Source organism: Vombatus ursinus, unplaced genomic scaffold (genome assembly GCF_900497805.2).
Source record: "Vombatus ursinus unplaced genomic scaffold, bare-nosed wombat genome assembly UNPS02000580.1, whole genome shotgun sequence".
Lineage (NCBI taxonomy): Eukaryota > Metazoa > Chordata > Mammalia > Diprotodontia > Vombatidae > Vombatus > Vombatus ursinus.
In genome coordinates, this window is record NW_020940358.1 from 1,309,136 (window position 1) to 1,329,232 (window position 20,097).

General features: G+C 37.2%; 1 protein-coding gene across 5 annotated transcripts in view; it reads left to right on the top strand.

Annotated features, from left to right (window-relative positions):
* EXD3 (exonuclease 3'-5' domain containing 3) overlaps positions 1–20,097 on the top strand; it is a 411,990-nt gene that overhangs the window by 121,319 nt on the left and 270,574 nt on the right. For all 5 annotated transcript variants that reach the window (XM_027849186.1, XM_027849170.1, XM_027849195.1 and 2 more), the window contains one exon: positions 1,245–1,333. In XM_027849186.1, coding sequence (XP_027704987.1) covers positions 1,297–1,333 — 37 coding nt within the window. In that variant the 5' untranslated portion in view covers positions 1,245–1,296. The remainder of the gene's footprint in view (positions 1–1,244; positions 1,334–20,097) is intronic.

The following is a 20,097-nucleotide window of genomic DNA, read 5'->3' on the forward strand; positions in this document are numbered from 1 at the left end:
TAGGGGTAGGTACCATCACCCTAAATATTTAATCAGTCGCCAAATCTTGCTGTTTCTACTTTCACAAGTTCTCTTGCATCCAACCCCTTCTCTCTACTCACAAGTTCATTTCATTTGGGCCCTCATCACCTTGTGCCTTAATTATTGCAGTGGTCTCCTAATTGGTCTCTTTGCCTCAAGTCTTTTCCCACTGCAGTTCATCTGTCACAACTCAGGGTATTCACTTTGATGCCAAAGTGATTTTTCCTTCAGCATAGATCTGACCATGTCACTCCCCTTTTTAGGCAACTCCAAAGGCTTTCTGTTGCCTCTGGGATAAAATACAAACTCTTCTGCCTAGCTTTTAAAGACCTTTATAACCTCATCCCAAGCTGTCTTTCTAACTTCGTTTTACATTACTATCCCTTCCGCACTTTTTGATCATTCCAAACTGGGCTTTTCTGTTTCTTCTGTTTCCATGTCCTTGGTCTGACTGACCTTCATGCCTGGAATGCACTTGCTCCTCAATCCTGCCTCACAGAATACCTCTCTTCCTTCGAGATAAGCCCAAGCACAACCTTCCCCATGAAGCTTTTTTTGAATTCTTAACAAATACTAGTTCCTTTCTTCTCAGACTATCTTGGACAGAGGCAACTAGGTGGTGTGGTGGGTAGAGTGCTAGACTTGGAGTCAGGTAGACCTGAATTCTAATCTTGCTGTAGATACTTGCAGTGTGACATTGGGCAAGTCCTTTAACCTCTCTTAGTTTCAGTTTCTTCATCTGTAAAACGGGGATGATAATTATGCCTACCTGACAGGATATGTAAAGTACTTTGCAAACCGTAAAGCACTATATAATTCTAACTCTTTTTATTATTTAATGATTTTGTATTTATTCTCTTTATCTCTCTCTCCTGTATGTATACATATATATGTACCTATTGCCTTCCCAATAGAGTGTAAGCTCCTTGAGAGTAGGGATTGCTTCATTTTTGGATTTCTATTCCCTTTTGCCTGGTACAGTGCATTGCACATAGTAGGTGTTTAATAAATACTTACTGATTGATGTTGTACTACTATTGTAGTTACTATTTCATAAGTAGTGTGTAGGATCTCTGAAGGCTTTAGCTGTGGTGGAATGGGAACCAACTCTTGGGTTTTTAATGGATTGAGAGGTGCTTAACATAAACTTTACTTGGGACTTGAGGACCTTTCTTTGCATTTATATGTGTGTCAAGGAAATAATTGTATTTTTTTTCTCCTAGTCTTTTATTTGAAGTGCAGACTACCATTTTGTATTGGTGTACGCCATAACCCATGGACCAGGAAAGCAGCACCAGAGAGAGTGCCACTGGTAAGTCTCTGTTCTGCACTAATCTGTACTCACTTGTAAATGTTTTTAAGTCTTTTTCATATGTGGGAGACATTTTTTTTTCTCTGACTAGATTGTAAGCTCCTTGAGAGGAGGGGTAGGCTCCTTTCTGTGTTTCTTTTATATGAGTTATACTTTGCCTTCATATACTTCCTTTTATTTGTTCAGAGGGCTCTTAGCCTATTAGTTCACACCCCTTTTTGCCGAGGATATCACTCTGTGTATTAGTATGTAATCAGTAAGTGTGATTGGCTGATTGACTGTAGAATATTCTATTGTGAACCATTCTTGGTTCATAATCTTTGCTCGCTTTTTAAAAGAGATTTGTCTGAATGGTTGGAGCTTTTGATCACTAATTTACATCAGTATCCAGGAATGTGAGTGAGCAAATGCTTGATTCCTTCATACAAACTCACTTGGAGAGGATTGCCTACTTCTGCTGACTTTTCCTTCTTCTAAGTATTTACCAATGTTATATCATAATTCCCCCTCTTCACTCCCCTCCTTCCATCCTCAATCTAGGTCCAAAGAGGGAAAAATAAAAAATATTATCTTCCCTATGGAAGACTAGCCTAGAGTAGTTGTGGAATATAGGGTTAAGTTACTTTCTTAGGCTTGCGTAGGGATTCATTCATAAACTTGGATGGGGATCTCACAATTTCTGGCCTGGTTTCCATAAGAAAGTGATGATAAACATAGCTTTAGCTAATTAAGAAATAAAAACCCCACCCCATAAGAATCTAAATCTGTGATACATTGGAACCGGGTGGGGCTTGGGTAGAGATGAGTTCTCAGTACTGGAGCAGATATTTCACAGGTGTAGACATTCTAGATCCTTAACACAGGGGCCATTTGGGAAACCACATTTTCCTGTGTAAGGATATACAGTAAGAGGGACTACATTACATTGAATAATATTTTATAATTTCAGAGAGATTATACTTATTAGATTATTCTATAATTAACAATCATTTAGTTCATAAACCATCTCAGTTTAAATTATCAAGTAAAATGACAACAATGTACATTTTAAAGAATCTAAGAAAGTGAAACATTTAGAATTGGTGAAATAGATGTGATGTTCATTTCCTCATGCACAAGATGATGTGCTTGTAAGGAAGGATATTATGAAAAAGTTTGTCAAATACCTTGCCGAAAATCAGATATCATCTTTGTCTTTTCTGTGCTATTTTAGTCTAACAATTCTATTTGGTTGTTCTTGGTTCCTAATTTCCATTTTTTGTCCATGTTCCTTTAGCCTTTTTAGATTAATCAGAAAGCTTTCTGTGCATCCATATTTATGACTATGTGACACCCCTTTTCAAGAAGCTCCAAGGGCTCCCATTTGTCTAAAGGATAAAATATAAGCATCTCTGTTTGACATTTAAAGTCCTTCGCAGCCTAGTTCCAGCCTATCTTTCTAGACTTAATGTGTATTACTCTCCTTCTCTAGCTCTGTTTTACATCCTCACTGGTCTGCTTGCTAGTCCTCTTACCCAACATTCCATCTCCCATCTTCAAGCCTTAGATTCTGGCACCCTGTCATGCCTGAAATATACTCCCTTCTCACCTTTGCCTCTTAGAACAAAAGTATATCTCTATGAGGCACATTTTGATTCTTTTCCCCTGGTTCCTCAACTAGGGCCTCTGAAATGACTTTTTATTTACTTTGTATATATTTTGTGTTTAATAATAATAACAATAATAATAGCTAATTGTATGTAGCACCTCTTATGTCAGGCACTGTGCCAAGCAGTTTACAGATATTATCTCATTTACTTATCTGTGATCATGTTATTTTCTCTTCTTGTGTAAGTGCCTTGACTGCAGGCATGCTTTCATTTATTTGTCTTTTTCTTTTCTTTCTTTCTTTTTTTTTTTGGTCTTTGTATCCCAGATACTTATAGTTCCTGGCACATAGTAGGTATTTAATAAATTATTGTTGAATGAAGGAAAGACTGAGTTGTTAGAATTTCATTTTGAGAGCATCCTGTCCTTCTTGAGCCATTTTCCCTTTGAGAGAGGATGGGAGCATCCACTTCCTTTTTTCTGAACCTTTTGAAAATTTTGCTCAAAAATGTAAAAAAAAAAAAAAGCACATATCAGATTATATCTAGTATTACTATCCTTGGCTGTCACAAACTCTAAGGTGATATAGTTCTTCCAAGATTTCATTCTGTCAGCCAATTCTTCCTGGGTCAGAATTAAATCCAGAATTCTACCTCTGCCTTTTAAATCCTTCTTCTACCTTTTGAAAAATGAAATTTTCAGCAGGAAAAGCCAAGAATTTATGAGATGTTCTGAAACTTACAGTAGATCTGAAGATAATTGAAATCTTCCAGTCATTACTACATCTTGCTTCTGTGTCAGTTTTTATAATTTATTTTAGGAAAGCATCATCCATATCCTCCATGTGGTCAAACAGTCTGTAGAATACTTCTAGTATAACAGCATGTCTATTTCTGTCTCTTTTTGTTTTCACCTAATACTCTCCAGTGAATTCTCAAGTGAATTTCCATGTAAGTATTTATTTTCTTTACATATGCTGCTACTCTTTCCCTTCTATTAGATAGGTTTCCTTTAAATAAGGTTAACTCTTCATTGCTGTATCCCAGTTATGAGTCCATTCCACCAAGCTTCAGTGATCTTTCTGAGATCATGTTTATATCCTGAGATATTTATATCCTATGTTAAAACTTCAAATTTACTTTTTTATTATCTGCAGACATTTGTGTATAGATAACTAAAGTCCTAAATATTCTTTGTAACTCTCTTCCCAGTTACTTTCCCTTGTGAGTTGCTATGCATGTTTTCTACTCTCATTCCTATTTCTATGTCATAACTCATGTCTTTCATCATATCCAGTTTTACCATTGAACCTGAGAAGCATAGAACAAGAGAATGTAGAATACATCTAAAGGGATTTTACCCAAGATAGTTGGGGAACTAAGACTGAAGTCTACAACTTTTGACTTCTTTGGAGTGCTCCAGTCTCACTCAAAAATGCCCATCTTTCTTTGCTTTTCCTGACCACCACACTCCCATATACTCATTAAGGTTCATTTAGCAAAATTAAAATCAGTTCTTAATATTTCAGAAATTGATCTGGGAAGATGAATTATAGAGGCTGAGTTATTTAATTGTGAAGGGAAAGAAGCTTGGAATAAAACCTTGTTAGATGGAGTTTAAAGATAAAATTTAACTATGTGAATTGTTGTAGTTTGGGATCCTGTGGCCTCGAGGTGTTTATGTAAAACGTGTGTTTCCCCTTCATTTTGTAGTTATTGTTTGGCTGGACTGGGTGATGGATGATGGAGAAGGTAGTGTCTGGAAATATGTTCAGAAGTGGACAGGAAGCCAAGAGAGGTCTCTGCCAGCACTTCCTTCCTGTCTACAAGAAGGGGAGAGAGAGGGCAACAACCTTGGCTTTCCTTTATCCTGAGAAGAGTGTCACCAGGCCAACTGTATTACAGGAAAAATGGTTTAATCTTTCCCCAAATTATAGTGTCTTCCTTTCCTTTAGCTGTTAGGTTGGTCCAGGAGCCACATAAATAGTGAATTGAATGGAGGATTTCACTGGAACAGGGCAAGTGATTCAGAGAATCTGTAATGAGGATGGAGAAATACAGATTAAAATATGATGTGGGTGAATTTAGGGAGGAATTAATTTTTTTTCCTTTACAGTTTAAAGTCTCATGCCACAATAAGTCATCTTGCCCCAGTAGCACCAGACATTTTTGGTCTCAATACAATAGCATTTTTTAATAATCCTGCCAGAAAGGAAAAAGGGAATAGCAATTTCAGACATCATTTTTATTTATTCAGAATACAAAATGCTACAGATCAAACTCAGCCCAGATTTGCAGCCTTTGTGTAGTATCAAGTCAACAGTTGTCCTTGAGGGAAATCCTGTTAGAGGATGAAGTCTTTGCTTCTCTAACTGTGACCCACCATTTGCTCACTGACTGTACTCATGAGGAACAAAGGAGAATAAGGGGAGGTTGAAAGGGGATTTAATTCTTTCTGGTGTAGCTTTCTTTTTATTTTAAAATGCAGGTTTATTTTGTTGTCAAGTCTGGGTTTTCTACCCATCCTCCCCCCACTCCAACCCCCGATTGAGAAAAACAAGAAAAAAATTTTTTTTTACAAACATATTGCCCACATGGAAGAAAAAAAGTCTCAGTCTATACTCTTGTGTCCATCATCTCTCTGTTAAGCAGTGGGCAGTATATTTCATCATGATTACTCTGGAATTGTGGTTGGTCATTGTGCTGATCAGAATTCTTAAGTCTTTTAAAGTTGTTTCTCTTTACAGTATTGTTGTTATTGTATAAATTGTTCCCCTGATTTTGCTCATTTCACTTTCTATCAGTTCATGCAAGTCTTCCTAGGTTTCTCTTAATTTATCCCCTTCCTCACCCCCCCATTTATTATTTATTTATTTTTAACATTCTTTTTAAATTTTGAGTTTAAAATTTTCTCCCACCTAACCTCCCTCACCCACTGAGAAAGCAAGCAAAGTGATATCAGTTGTACATGTGAAATCATGCAAAACATATTTCCATATTAGCCATATTTTTTAAAAAGCAAGAAAAATAAAGTGAGAAAATTATACTTCAGTTTGCACTCAGAGTTCATCAGTTCTCTTTCTGGAGGTGGATAGCATTTTTTCATCGTGAGTCCTTTGGAATTGTCTTGGATCGTCGTATTGATCAGAGTAGCCAAGTCTTTCACAGTTGATCATCATTGCAACATTTTTACTGTGCACGGTGATCTTCTGGTTCTTCTCACTTCACTTTGCATCAGTTCATATAGGTCTTTCCATATTTTTCAGAAACCACTCGCCTTGTCGTTTCCCATAGCAAAGTAGTATTCCATCACAATCATATGCCACAACTTGTTCAGTCATTCCCCAGTTGATGAGCATCCCCTTGATTTACAATTCTTTGCCACCACCAAAAGAGCTGCTATATTTTGTACATATGGTACCTTTTCCTTTTTCTTTGATCTGTTTGGGATATAGACCTAGTAGTGGTATTGCTAGATCAAAGGGTATGAATGGTTTTGTGGCCCTTTGGGTCTAGTTATAAACTGTTCTCCAGAATGATTGGACTATTTCACTACTCCACCTATTTTTCCCTCATCCCTTTCAGCATTTGTCGTTTCGCATAGGTGTGAGGTGATACCTCAGAGTTGTTTTAATTTGTCTTTCTGTAATCAATAGTGATTTAAAGCATTTTTGTATGAGTATAGATAACTTTGATTTTTTTTTCATCTGAAAACTGCCTGCTTATATCCTTTGACTATTTGTTAATTGGGGAACGGCTCTTATTTCTATAAATTTGACTCAGTCTGTATTCAGTACATATTTGATAAATGAGGCTTTTATCAGAGAAACTTGCTGTAAAAATGTTTGATATTACTTCATTGCCTGTGGTACCTTTTAGTAAAATGTAGTTTCCCTGATTGAACCTTGTGATTAGATATATTTTTGCTTTTGCTTTGTCTGAGATCATGATTGTTACCCCTGGTTTTTTATAGTTTAGTTGAAGCATATTAAAATCTGCTCCAGCCCTTTATTTTAACTCTGTGCTTTTCTGCTTCAAGTATATCTTTTGTAAACAATATATTGTTGGATTCTTCATTCTGCTATCTACTTCCATTTTATGGGTGAACTCATTCCATTCACATTCATAGTTATGATTATTAACTGTGTTTTGCCCTCCATCCCATTTTCTTGTTTCTTCTTCTCTCTCTCTTTTTATGCTGTCTCTCCTCAAAAGTCCATTTTGCTTCTTACTATTTTTTTGTTTTGTTTTTTCTTTCTCATGGTTTTCCCCTTTTATTCTGATTCTTCTTTCACAACATGAGTAATGTGGAAATATGTTCAATATGATTGTACATGCATAGCCTAAATCAGATTGCATGCCATCTTGGGGAGGGGGGAAGGGAGGAAGGGAGAAAAAAAGTTTGGAACTCAAAATATTATAGAAGTGAATGTTGAAAACTATTATCTTTACATGCAATTGGAAAAAATAAAATACTATTAAGGGAGGAAAAAGTATTTTGCTTCTAATCATTGCCTCCCTTAATCTGTCTTCCATTTTATTATTTCCCTCCCCTCTCCCCCTTCTTTCCCTTATCCCTTTCCCCTACTATTTCTTTATTGGGTAAGTTACATTTCTATACACAAGTGAGTGTGTGTATATATTTATACACATATATTTTTTTCCTCTTTGAACTAATTCCAATGAGAGTGAGGTTCAAGCATTGCCTGCCACCTTCCCTCTACCCCCATTTTTCCCTCTACAGTACAAGCTGTTCTTTGTGTGCCTTTCTTATGTGAGAAAAATTTCCCTATTCTCTCTTTCTACTCTCCATTTCTTCTTTACCCAGTGCATCCCTCTTCCTCACCCTTCATTTTTTTTGGAGATCTTTCCAACGTAATTAACTCACACCCATGCACTCTGTCTATGTAAATTCCTTTTAACTGCCCTAACAATAATAGAGTTCCTGGGGGTTACATATGTCATCTTCCCATATAGGAATGTCAACAGTTTTACTTTATCAAGACCCTTATGATTATTCTTTCATGTTTACCTTTTTATGCTTTTCTTAAGTCTTATGTTTAAATGTCACATTTTTTGTTCTTTTCATCAGGAATGCTTGAAAGTCCTCTATTTCATTAAATATCCATTTTCCCCCTGAAATATTATTACTCAGTTTTGCTGGTTAAGTTATTCTTGGTTGTAATCCTAATTACAATCCCAATTACTAATGGAATATCATATTCCAAGTCCTCCGCTCTTTTAACTCAGAAGCTGCTAAATCTTGTGTGATCCTGACTGTGGTTCCATGGCATTGGAATTTTTTCTTTCTGGCTGCTTGAAGTATTTTCTTTTTGACCCAGGAGTCTTGAATTTGGTTCTAATATTCCTGGGAGTTTTTATTTTGGGATCTCTTTCAGGAGGTGATCAGTGAATTCTTTCCATTTCTGTTATACCCTCTGGATCTAAGATTTTGGGGCAGTTTTCTTTGATAATTTCTAGAAAGATGATGTCTAGGCTCTTTCTTTGATCTTTGCTTTCAGGTCGTCTAATGCTTCTTAAATTGTATCTTCTGAATCATATTTTGCAGGTCAGTTGTTTTTACAGGTCAGTTATATTTACAAAAATATAAACTGCCCAGATTAACAGAAGAGGAAGTAAAATACTTAAATAACTCCATCTCAGAAAAAGAAATTGAACAAGCCATTGATGAACTCCCTAGGAAAAAATCTCCAGGGCCAAATGGATTTACAAGCGAATTCTATCAAACATTTAAAGAACAGTTAATTCCAATACTATATAGACTATTTGGGAAAATAGCCAAAGAAGGAGTCTTATCAAATTCTTTTTATGATACAAATATGGTGCTGATACCTAAACCAGGAAGTGTCAATAGAGAGAAAGAAAATTATAGACCAATTTCCTTAATGAATATAGATGCAAAAATTTTAAATAAAATATTAGCAAATAGATTACAGCAACTTATCACAAGGATAATACACTATAACCAGGTAGAATTTATACCAGGAATGCAAGCTGGTTCAATATTAGGAAAATTACTAGCATAATTGATCATATCAACAACAAAACTAACAGAAAACACATGATCATCTCAATAGATGCGGAAAAAACTTCTGACAAATACAACACCCCTTCCTTTTAAAAAACACTGGAGAGCATAGGAATAAATGGAGTCTTCCTTAAAATAATAAGTAGCATATACCTAAAACCTTCAGCAAGCATCTTATGTAAGGGGGACAAGCTAGAAGCATTTCCATTAAGGTCAGGGGTGAAACAAGGATGTCCATTTTCACCACTGTTGTTCATTATCTTACTGGAAACGTTAATTTTAGCAATAAGAGAAGAAAAAGAGATTGAAGGTATTAGAATAGGCAAAGAAGAAACAAAGCTATCACTCTCTGCAGATGATATGATGATATACTTAGAGAATCCTAGAGAATCAAGTAAAAATCTACTTGAAATAATAAACAACTTTAGCAAAGTTGCAGGCTGTAAAATAAACCCATATAAATCATTGGCATTTCTACATATTACCAACAAAAACCCAACAGCAAGAGATAGAAAGAGAAATTCCATTTAAAGCTACTGTAGACATTATAAAATATTTAGGAGTCTACCTATCAAAACAAACTTAGGAACTATATGAACACAATTACAAAACACTTTCCACACAAATAAAGTCAGATCTAAATAATTGGAAAAACATCAGTTGCTTATGGGTAGGCTGAGCTAATATGATAAAGATGACAATTCTCCCTAAGCTAATTTACTTATTCAGTGCCATACCAATCAAACCACCAAAAAATTATTTTATAGAGCTAGAAAAAATAATAACAAGATTCATTTGGAATAATAAAAGGTCCAGGATATCAAAGCAACTAATGAAAGGAAATTCAGGGGAACGTGGCCTAGCCATTCCAGATCTTAAATTGTATTATAAAGCAGCAATCATCAAAACTGCTTGGTACTGGCTAAGAAGTAGAGTGGTGGATCAGTGAAATAGGTTAGATGTGCAAGACACAGTAGTCAGTGACGATAGTAATCATCTAATATTTCTTAAATAGTCTCTCCTGGATCATATTTTCCAGGTCAGTTGTTTTTCCAATGAGATATTTTACCTTTTCTTCTATTTTATTCATTCTTTTGACTTTGTTTTATTGTTTCTTGATGTCTCATGGAGTCATTAACTTCCTTGCCCAATTCTATTTTTTTGGGGGAAGGGGCTAGGCGATGGGGTTAAGTGACTTGCCCAGGGTCACACACCTAGTAAGTGTTATGTGTCTGAGGCCAGATTTGAACTCAGGTCCTTTTGAACTCAGGGCCAGTGCTCTATCCACTGTGCCACCCAGCTGCCCCGCAATTCTAATTTTTAAGGAATTATTTTCTTCAGTGTACTTTACCAACTCTTTTTCCATTTGGCCTGTTCTTCTTTTTAAGGAGTCCTTTTCTTTAACGAATTTTGTACCTCCTTTTCCATTTGTCCTATTCTGCTTTTTAAGTAGTTCTTTTCTTTAGTGAATTTTGTATCTCCTTTTCCATTTGGTCTGTTCTTTTTTTTATGGAGTTTTTTTTCTTCAGTGAATTTTTGTGCCTCTTTTACCATTAGGCCAATTCTGTTTTTTAAGCTGTTATTTTATTCAGTATTTTTTGTACCTCTTATACCAGGCTTCAATTAGCTTTTCATAATTTTGTTGCATTACTCTCACTTCTTTTCCCCAATTTTTCCTCTTCCAGTCTTATCTCTTTCTTTAGCTCTTCCAGGAATTCTTGTTCTGCTTGGTCCAATTATCATTTTTCTTTGAGGCTTTTTTCATAACTATTTTCACATTGTTTTTGTCTTCTGAGTTTATGCTTTGGTCTTCCCTGCCACTGTAGTAGCTTTTTATGCTCACATTCTTTTTTTGTTGTTTGCTCATTTTCCCAGCCTATCTCTTGACTTTGAACTATATGTTAAAGTTGGGCTCTGCTCACTTCAGGGTAGGGAAGCGCTGATCATAGCTTCAGTCTTTTTGGGTTGCTATCTTGAGAATATTTCTGGGCATCCGCAAGTTTTTGGTGTTTCCAAGGCAGTGATCCTGGGAGAGGTGTGGTCACTGTTCTCCTGGTCTATGCTCTGGTCTTTTGAAAGGAAAGGCCCCTGGTTTGCTGCAGCTGTATGTATTAGTGTTCCTCTGTGCTTTGGTACTGTGACCAAGGCCCCTGCTCTCTTGTGACCAACTCCTAGCACTCCTCTCTGCCTTGGAACTTTGACCCAGAACTGCATATGCACAACAGAGTTGCCAGCAGTGTCAGCTGTACTCACTGCCAGCAAACAGTCCCCTGTAATTTCTTTCTGACAGTTATATGACCCCTTTACCACCTCTGGGCTGAGAGCTCCTGAAGCTGCTGCTGCTACTCTAGCCACTGTTGCTGTTGTTGCTTGTATGGGCTCCTGACAGGATTCCACCCGGGTGCCACAAACTTCTCTTGCCAACCTCCTAAGTTTCCTTAGGCTGGAAAAACGCTTTCTTTTGTTGACTCTGGTGCTCCAAAATTTGATTTGAGAACTCATTTTAAAGTTGTTTGAAGGGGAATGTTAAGAGAGTTCAGCTAGGTTGCCTCTCATCTACTATCTTAGCATTGCTCCTCCCCCTTCTTCATTTTTTGTAACACAGTAGTATTCCATCACATTGATATAACTATTCCCTAGTTGATGGGCATTCCTCAGTTCCCAGTTCTTTGTCACCACCAAAAGAATTGTTGTAAATATTTTTGTACATATGGGTCCCTTTCATCCTTCTATGATCTCTTTATTGTATAGACTTAGTAATGATATCACTGGGTCCAAGGGTATACCCAGATTTTTAGGCATAATTCAAAATTACTCTTCAGAATGACTGGACTAGCTCATCCACAGCCCCTCTAATATTTGCCATTTTCCTTTATTGACATCTTTGTAAATCTAATGGGTGTGAGATGGTGCCTCAGTGTTGTTTTTATTTGCATTTCTCTAATTATTAATTTTTTAGAGTGTTTTTTTTTTCATTTTCCTGGGTAGTTTTAATAGCTTTCCTTATAGTAATGTAATAGTTTTTATGTAGGAGAATTCAAAGTTTTTTTTTATGTTTTGGATTGATAAATGGTCCAAACTCACGATGCAAAAATATTCTTAGAGTTCACGTTCTCCTCTGGTATCATAGAAACCTATTTAAGTATGCCAAGCACCTGATTCTTCATTTAGCACCTTGAGAACTGGTGACTAGAATCTGAATAAGCTTTTTCCTCCTCTATGTAATTAATATATCCCTGTTGTTCTTTGCCAGGGATCTCTGCCTTGCATTGTCAAGTAAAGATAACCCCGTGGTCCTAGTAGGATTCAGCTCAATAATGGGCCTTCTATGGCCTAGAGATGACAAAGGATCTTGAAACTGTGTGATAGGTCTCTAGGGATTTATCTTTAGTAGCTCATATCCTTAGAGTGTACACGAAACTGTACAAAGATAGGGCCACTTCAGAGGAAATATGTTTCTTCCATATTCAGTACTGAGCATGGGACAGAGAACCTTTAGTTTATAATAAATTGATATTAAAAATAGAACTGTTATAGTACCCATTGTGAAAGTTGTTTTTCTTCCTAAATGTGCATGATGCCTCATTCTTTGCTGAGACGTAGAGTGGCTCCCTCTGTCTGGGAGCGTGTATTTGAATTTAAAAAGGCCCCATAGTCTCCCCTACTACATACCCATGCACATACATACATTTGCTTTGGAATATTTGGGGAAAGGAGACCATAACCCTTGTGTGGGCCTTTACTGGTGAGTCAATATTTCGACATCGTACCTGAAATCTTAGATTGTTTCTCACTTCCCTTGAGTAGAGAGATTTTATTACATATTACTTGGGGCTTAGGGTAAGGACAGAAAAAATTAGAGGTTTTTTTGCTATTAACAAAACATAGATAATGTCTGTCTAAGACCTATAATATTTGATATGATCCCTGCTAAGAAGATCCCTTATGTTTTGTTTTGTTTTGTCATGGAGCCTTACAATTTAAACCTAAACAGCTAAATGAGCAAGGAAATGTCCATTAGTCCCTTGCTCGTTATTAATAATAACTCACACTTACGTCGTATTAAAGTTTATAAAACAATTTATATAAATATATTATCTCATTTGATCCCCATAACAACTCTGTAAGGTAAGTATTATAAGTATTTTTATATACATTTTACAGATGAGAAAACTGATGTGCACAGAGGTTAATTGGCTTATCCATGGTTGTACAATTAGTAAATATTAGAGGCAAGATTCAAATCCAGATCTTTCCTTACTCCAAATTCAACATTTTTTCTTAATAGTTTTTTTCTTTGTTTGGTTTTATTAAAACTCCATCAAAATTTCCTGTGCCATGAGGTGAAAATGAGAGGTATAGAATAAGACTAACTGCTGAAGCATTCTTTCTGTGATTGTTAGAAACTTATAGAAAAGACTATGAAGGAATTTGTTATTACCCTTCATTTTTATCTCAGGCAATTTTCCATGGCAAAATAAGGCAGCACATTAATTCCCAAAGGAAAGAAGCAGCCAGTAGGTTTAATATTGGCCCTTTGGTACTAGCCCAAAGTATACCCATACCAAGTAAATGTTGATCATCCTTTTGACCTTTTTGGCTTTTGTAGAGGTCTAATCTATGTGTCACATTTAAAATACTCTTTATTTGGCTTATACCTAAACTTACTTTTCTCCCCTCAAATATTTTCACTACAATTAGCCTCTGCCCTCTAGGTGTTTTGGTATTGCCTACTAGTGGCATGTTTTTTTCTTACACTTAGTGTCATGATGTATTTGTTATTCCCCCATTACCCTTGTACCTTCTTTAGACTGCTGGTGATCCACTTTCCTCCCTGGCTTTGCAGTATTCGGGTGATAATGTCTCCTTGTCTTCTTGTATAAGCTCTTCTATTTTCCTGTGACTTCTGATCCTCATGTAGCATGGCTAGAACATTCTGACTGCTCAGTCTTTTCCGCTAGTGCTGCAAGAACACTGCTTCCGGACAGTGGCCACTCCCCATTTTAGTACTGATACCATTAGCATCCCCAGCCTTCCTCCTCTCCACTTGCACACATCCAGTTCTAAAGTAATCTTCCTCTTTTGTTGCTGAAACAGCATCATTGACCTTTTTAGGGCTTTCCAGTTCCTAAATCAGAATTGGAATCAGACTTAAACTTCCTGTAATCCTGGCCCCCTGCTTATTAGAGCTTCTTAGTGAGTGAGAACCCACTATGTGCAGTGCATCTAGGTGCTGTGAAGAGTTACAAAGGTAGTATAGTTAACTCCTGATTGTACTGGTAACAGCGTTGGCATGGGTAAATGACCATTATAGCAGTTACCCATGCCAATAAACATTGTCATGTGTAATTGAAAACTACAGGGAATTTATTTGAAAATGACTAAAGTACATGGTCTATAGCCAGATATCATCATGGTATAGAATGCCTATAGATAATTAGTTTTTACTGTTATGAATTCCATTGTTATCCTAGAAGAACATGTACTTTAATGTGGGGGTACAAATATGTAACATGCGAGACAGCACTATTTACATAATGAATCATACCATACACAGAAAAGAGAGAGAGACAGAGAGAGAGAGAGAGAAAGAGAAAGAGAGAGAGAACTAAATGCTAGGGGAGGTGAGGATAGTTTTGAATGCCAGCTTGCTAACCCCTTCAGAAATGACAAACTTACTTGATGTCATCTAGCAGATAGTCACTGCTGACTTACTCTCAAATGGAGATATCAGTCTAAAGCTGAACATTATCTGTCTCTAATAATTAGGACCTGCCTTTCCCTGCTGCTTTTGAAAATACAAGTTGTCTTTATCTTTTTTCTTTCGTTTTTTCACCAAAGTCCCTTAATAACATGGAAGGTAGATGATTCATAGATATGACATTAAAAATATTGACCTCATTATGTATCACCAAAAGGAACAGAACTTCTTTGGAAATAGCCATTTTCCAAATGTATATCCTTATCTTTATATTAAGTCTTTATACAGTAATTCTATTTATTCTGAATGTAATTATATATAAACTTGCTTCCCCTTTGTTAGAATGTAAACTCTTTGAGCATAGGGATTGTTTCATTCTTCATATTTATATCCCCAGTGCTTGCATAGCATCTGGCATAGTGTAAGCACATATTAAATAATTATTGATTGATGGAGTATGGAGTGTAAAGAAAAAGAGAATATGAGAGATAAAGAGAAGAGGAGATAGGATTAGATAAAAGTTGTAGCAGGTGGCTGTGCAGTGAACATGTACCTATAGCACCCTGGAACCCTTTCCCAACATGTTTCTGGTTCCATCTCCTGTGCTTATGATTGAGTCCATACAGATCTTCCAGTGACACAGAAGCAGGCAGGGGGTAGGAGGGATGGGGCTGGAGGAGTGGGGTGTATGGAGGAGGAGGAGTTTGTTATGGCAAGACTTGGAAAGCAAGTAATGCTGTATTTCCACATTTGCCAGCAGCCAGCCATATGACCCAGAAGATGACATGCTCTGAAGCTTAGTTTTCCTATTTATAATGCGGAAATGCTACTTTTTTTCTTTCCTTCTCTTTTTCCATTGAGGATATAAGGATGCATTTGATAATACTAGCTCCTTTTTTTAAGCACTTTATGGTTTACACATCATTTTGCCTATAACAACTTAATGAGGTAAATTTTACAAGAGATAGCCTATCTGCCCTTGCACTGACTTTCCTCTCTATCTGGAATTCACTCCCTCCTCACTTCTGTCTCCTTGAATCTTTTTCTTCCTTCAAGATGCAAATCAAGCACCTCCTTCTACTTGAAACCTTTTTTGAGCCTTTCAACTGCCTCTCAAATTACCTTGTATTAAACTACTTCACATTTTTTATATGTAATCTTTATATTTACTTATAAATGTCCTTATCTTCCCCACTGGCACATAAGGTCTTACAAGTTGGGAATTTTTCAGGTATTGTATCTCCTCACCATTCTGCCTATACTTCAGCTAGTATCCTCCTATTTTTTCCCATGTGTTCCCTCCACCTCAGCTTGCCCCTAGTCTCCCAGCTCTGATAAGAAAATTTTCTCACCTCACCTTGCTGGGAAACAGCCCTCCACAAAACACGTCTTGGTCATCTTCCCTTCATGTTGCCTGCACTCTGACATCATCTTTATCTCTTCCCTCTGAACATCCAGCCTTGGACTTTGTCCTATCTCTGTTCTCCCTCCCCCCCAATCCCATTCCCCAGACCTAAGAGGTGAGCTTTGGCCTTCTGTTGCCCAGAACCATTCCTCCATGCCACTTCCTAACCATTTTCACACCATACTGCCCCTTCTCCCCCTTTCCAACTCCCTTTTGTATGTTGTCCTCTCCTATTAAAATGTAAGCTCCTTGAGGGCATGAACTGCCTTGCTTGTCAAGTCAGCAAGCATTTATTAAGCACTTGCAATGTGCCAGGCACTTTTGTAAGTGCTGGGGATACAAAGAAAGGCAAGAATGATCTCTGTATTCCTGTAGCTTAACAAAGTGTCTGGAATATAATAAGCTCTTAATAAATCCTTTGTCTGTCTGTCTGTATGCATCTATCTCTACCTCTCTGTCTCTATCTCTCTCTCTCTATCTATCTATCTGGCTATCTGTCTATTTTTTTATCTAATCTCCATAGTACCTAGGACATAGGAAGTGCTTAATAATCCTTTTTTTATTGATTGGTGCCCATTTTCCAGATGAGAACACCAGCTCAGAAAGGTACTAACTTGCCCAAAGTTACATAGTAAGTGACAGCTGAGACTTGATTAACTTTAAATCCAGTGTTCTGTAATGCTCCCAGAGCTTCTTAGAAGGAAGATGGAGATAAATTTGAGGTTTTGCTGCATTAGGAGAGGAACATGGTATTACATGGGTTTTCTTTTCCTAGGGGGATTATTTGCCACATTTGAACCTAAGTTTTGTTACAAAGGCCACTCAAAGAGAATGTAGAATGTGTTATCTCCCACTAAAACTTCCCTAGAGGGAAAATAGGATTGGAATTCTAAGTTTCCAGCAGGTTGTTGGGTTTGGGCTAACCCTGAATGTATGTGTGTTTGTATGAAAGTTCTCCTAACACTTCCTTCCTGCATTTCTGAGAGAGGGGTGAGGGTGAAGGGGGCAGTAGTGAAGAATGTTTCACTGTTTTCCTTTGAGGGAGGAAGAAAGCTGAAGAAAACAAGAGATGCAATCCTAAGTAAATACTGACCTTTTATTTCAGCTCAGAGATGTTTTTCACTACTTGCAGCCTCTGGGGAGTAACAGCATCCTCCTTGCTATTGTGCTGCTTACCCCAAAAGGGGGCTAAAGTTCAGCTTTTATGATGTTCTCACTCTGAGCTTATGGGAATAGAGGCCACATTCCTTCTCTTAAGGTCATCTGAGTGCAAGAGACAGCGGAATCCTACGGGGCTATATGGTCTAACTTTAGGGCGTTAGGGCAATTCAAACTGAAACAGAAATGGCTAGACAACGTGGGTGACTTTGAAACCAACCAACCTGTTTCTGTACAGTAATTCACAGCACACTGGGAAAAGGAATAGTCTGTGGACCTGTTGGAGACAATAGCTTTCTTTGCATGATGGTATTTTGCTACCCCATAAAAATATTACTTATTGCTGTCAAAGTACTCTTAAGTACTTTTCCAAGTATTTTTCTTAAGGAATTCTTGCTATGTTTTATTCTATATTGTGTTGAGGACAAACCCAGTCAAATGTCTTCACATTTTAATTGGAAAGACTTTTATCTCATCATCACATTTATCTTTGGGTCAAACTCATCTCTTATCCTTCAGAGAGCTGCCATGGATGTCTGAGTCATACCTTTGTCGTACCCAGAATCCTTCCCATTATGTGGTCTTTACCTACTTGCCTAATGGCATTAAGCTTACTTCAAGCCCTCTCACTAGCTCTATAGTATGCTATAAATTACTTTATGGAAACAGGTTGATGGATTTCAGAGTCACCTAAATTGCCCATTTCAGTTTCGGTTTGAACTGGCCTCATGCCTAAGGTTAGACCATGTAAAGTGTAGGGTTCTTCTGTCTCTTACACTCAGATGACCCTAAGAGAAGAAGTAGGAGTTCTAAGGCAGAAGGGCTAGAGGGATCAGAGAAATTTTATAAAAGATAATGCACTTATGTTAGGTTTTAAAGGATGGGTAGTAATTCAACAGATAAACAGGCAGAATCTTGACACTAGTGTTGAGTTAATCTAAGTGCAGTGCTTCCTTGTAGGATGCCAGGAGAATTGTGAAACCATTTCTTTCTCGCTGTTAAGGTATAACATTCAGTAGTGTTTGTGTACTTTGTCCATACATGGACGCCCTCTACCATTATCCAGCCACCAAAGATACCAGTCTGAATCCAAAGGCGAGGAGGGCCATATCCTGCCCCTTTCTAATAACTTTTTCATCGTCTCTTGTTGAACTAGACTAACTGAGAATAAGTGTTGCAGAGCTAGAAGCCAAAGGAGGGGGAAGTCTCAGTTTATACTTGTGCAGCATGCTTTAGGTCTACTTGTTTTCTCCATTATATCCAAATGTTAAAAATACTAATTTTTACTCATGGAGAAACCACAGAGAAGCTAATCATCACCGTCCAAAAACACAGCTTAGCACCACTGATGGAAAGAGTGTGCATATGAGAAGAAAATACCATCTCAAAGAGAGACATACATAGTCTCCCTATGAAATGCTACAATATCTGTAGCACTGCAGAAGTCTTCATGAGAACAACTTAAATCTATAATGGCCTCAAATAAATTGAAGAACTTTCCTCTCACCTAGAGGAGAGCATCCTCTCTTATTTATCCACATGGTTTTCCAGAGACATTCTCAGAAGGATTTTGGCCAGTGGGAGGCAGGGATTGAGCAGGTACTAACTATAGACATACTAAACAAAGACACATGTAAGCAAGTAACAGTGTTTTCTGGTCAAAACCCTGGATCCACATGGGTCCATTCCCAGTATGGTATGAAATGTTCTAAACTTAATTTCTGCCAAACTACTTTATAGTTTTCTCAGCAATTTCTGTTTAATGGTGAAATTTTATCTTAGTAGTTCAAGTCTTTGGGTTTATGGAACACTTTGCTGTGTTAATTTACTTCTGCATGTCCTATATCTAATCTGTTCCAAAGATTGAACTCTATTTTTAAACTGGTACTAGATAATTTCTATGATGACTGCTTTGTGGTATAATCTAAGATCTGATACTGCTAGGCCCAGGTTACTTTCCTAATGACAACACTGTGAGGTAGTTTTAGTATCATTATCCCCATTTTACAGATCAGGAAACTGAGATTGAGAAAAGTTAAGTGACTTGCCAGTAGTCTCTCAGTTAAGTAAGTGTTTGAGGAGGAAAAATAGAAGTTTTCTGATGAGAACAATGTGAATACACAGAGAACTCAAAAGCCAACTTAGGTTATTTTAAAAATATTTATATGGAAGAAAGGAAAGGTGACATAATATGTCTACAAAAGCATGGCATGGTTATCTTTTCTTTTCTTTTCTTTTTTTTTTTTTAGGCAGTTGGGGTTAAGTGACTTGCCCAGGGTCACACAGCTAGTAAGTGTCAAGTGTTTGGTCTGAGGTCAGATTTGAACTCAGGTCTTCCTGACTTCAGGGCCATTGTTCTATCCACTGTGCCACCTAGCTGTCCCCATGGCATGGTTCTATAAGAAAAAATAGGAGCACTAGCTTGGAATAATCGAAGGCTAACAAGGAAATCTAAGGACAACAAAAAAGGTTGCTTTTTAAAAAGCTCTGCTGGGGAAAAGACAAAGCTCAAAGACAGGATCAGGCCTTTGCTCATGTGGAGTGATTGATGCCAACAGACAGCAGAGAGAAAACAGAGCAGTTGAGTTTTTGCTTTTGTTTTTTCTGCCAAGGAGATAGACCTTTGGACTGGAAGAGACAGAACAAAAATGACTATGTAATTTGATGATTTAAGATAAACATGGAAATTATAAGAGAACGCTCAATTGTCCTTGATAAATTCAAGTCACTTGGCACAGGTAGACATCTTGAGTACTCAAACAACTGGCAGAGATCATCAATGAGCCACTGTCAATCAATTCTGAAATATTGAGGAGAATACACCACCTAATTGCAAGTGAGGAAACTGAAGCCCAGAGGTTGTGA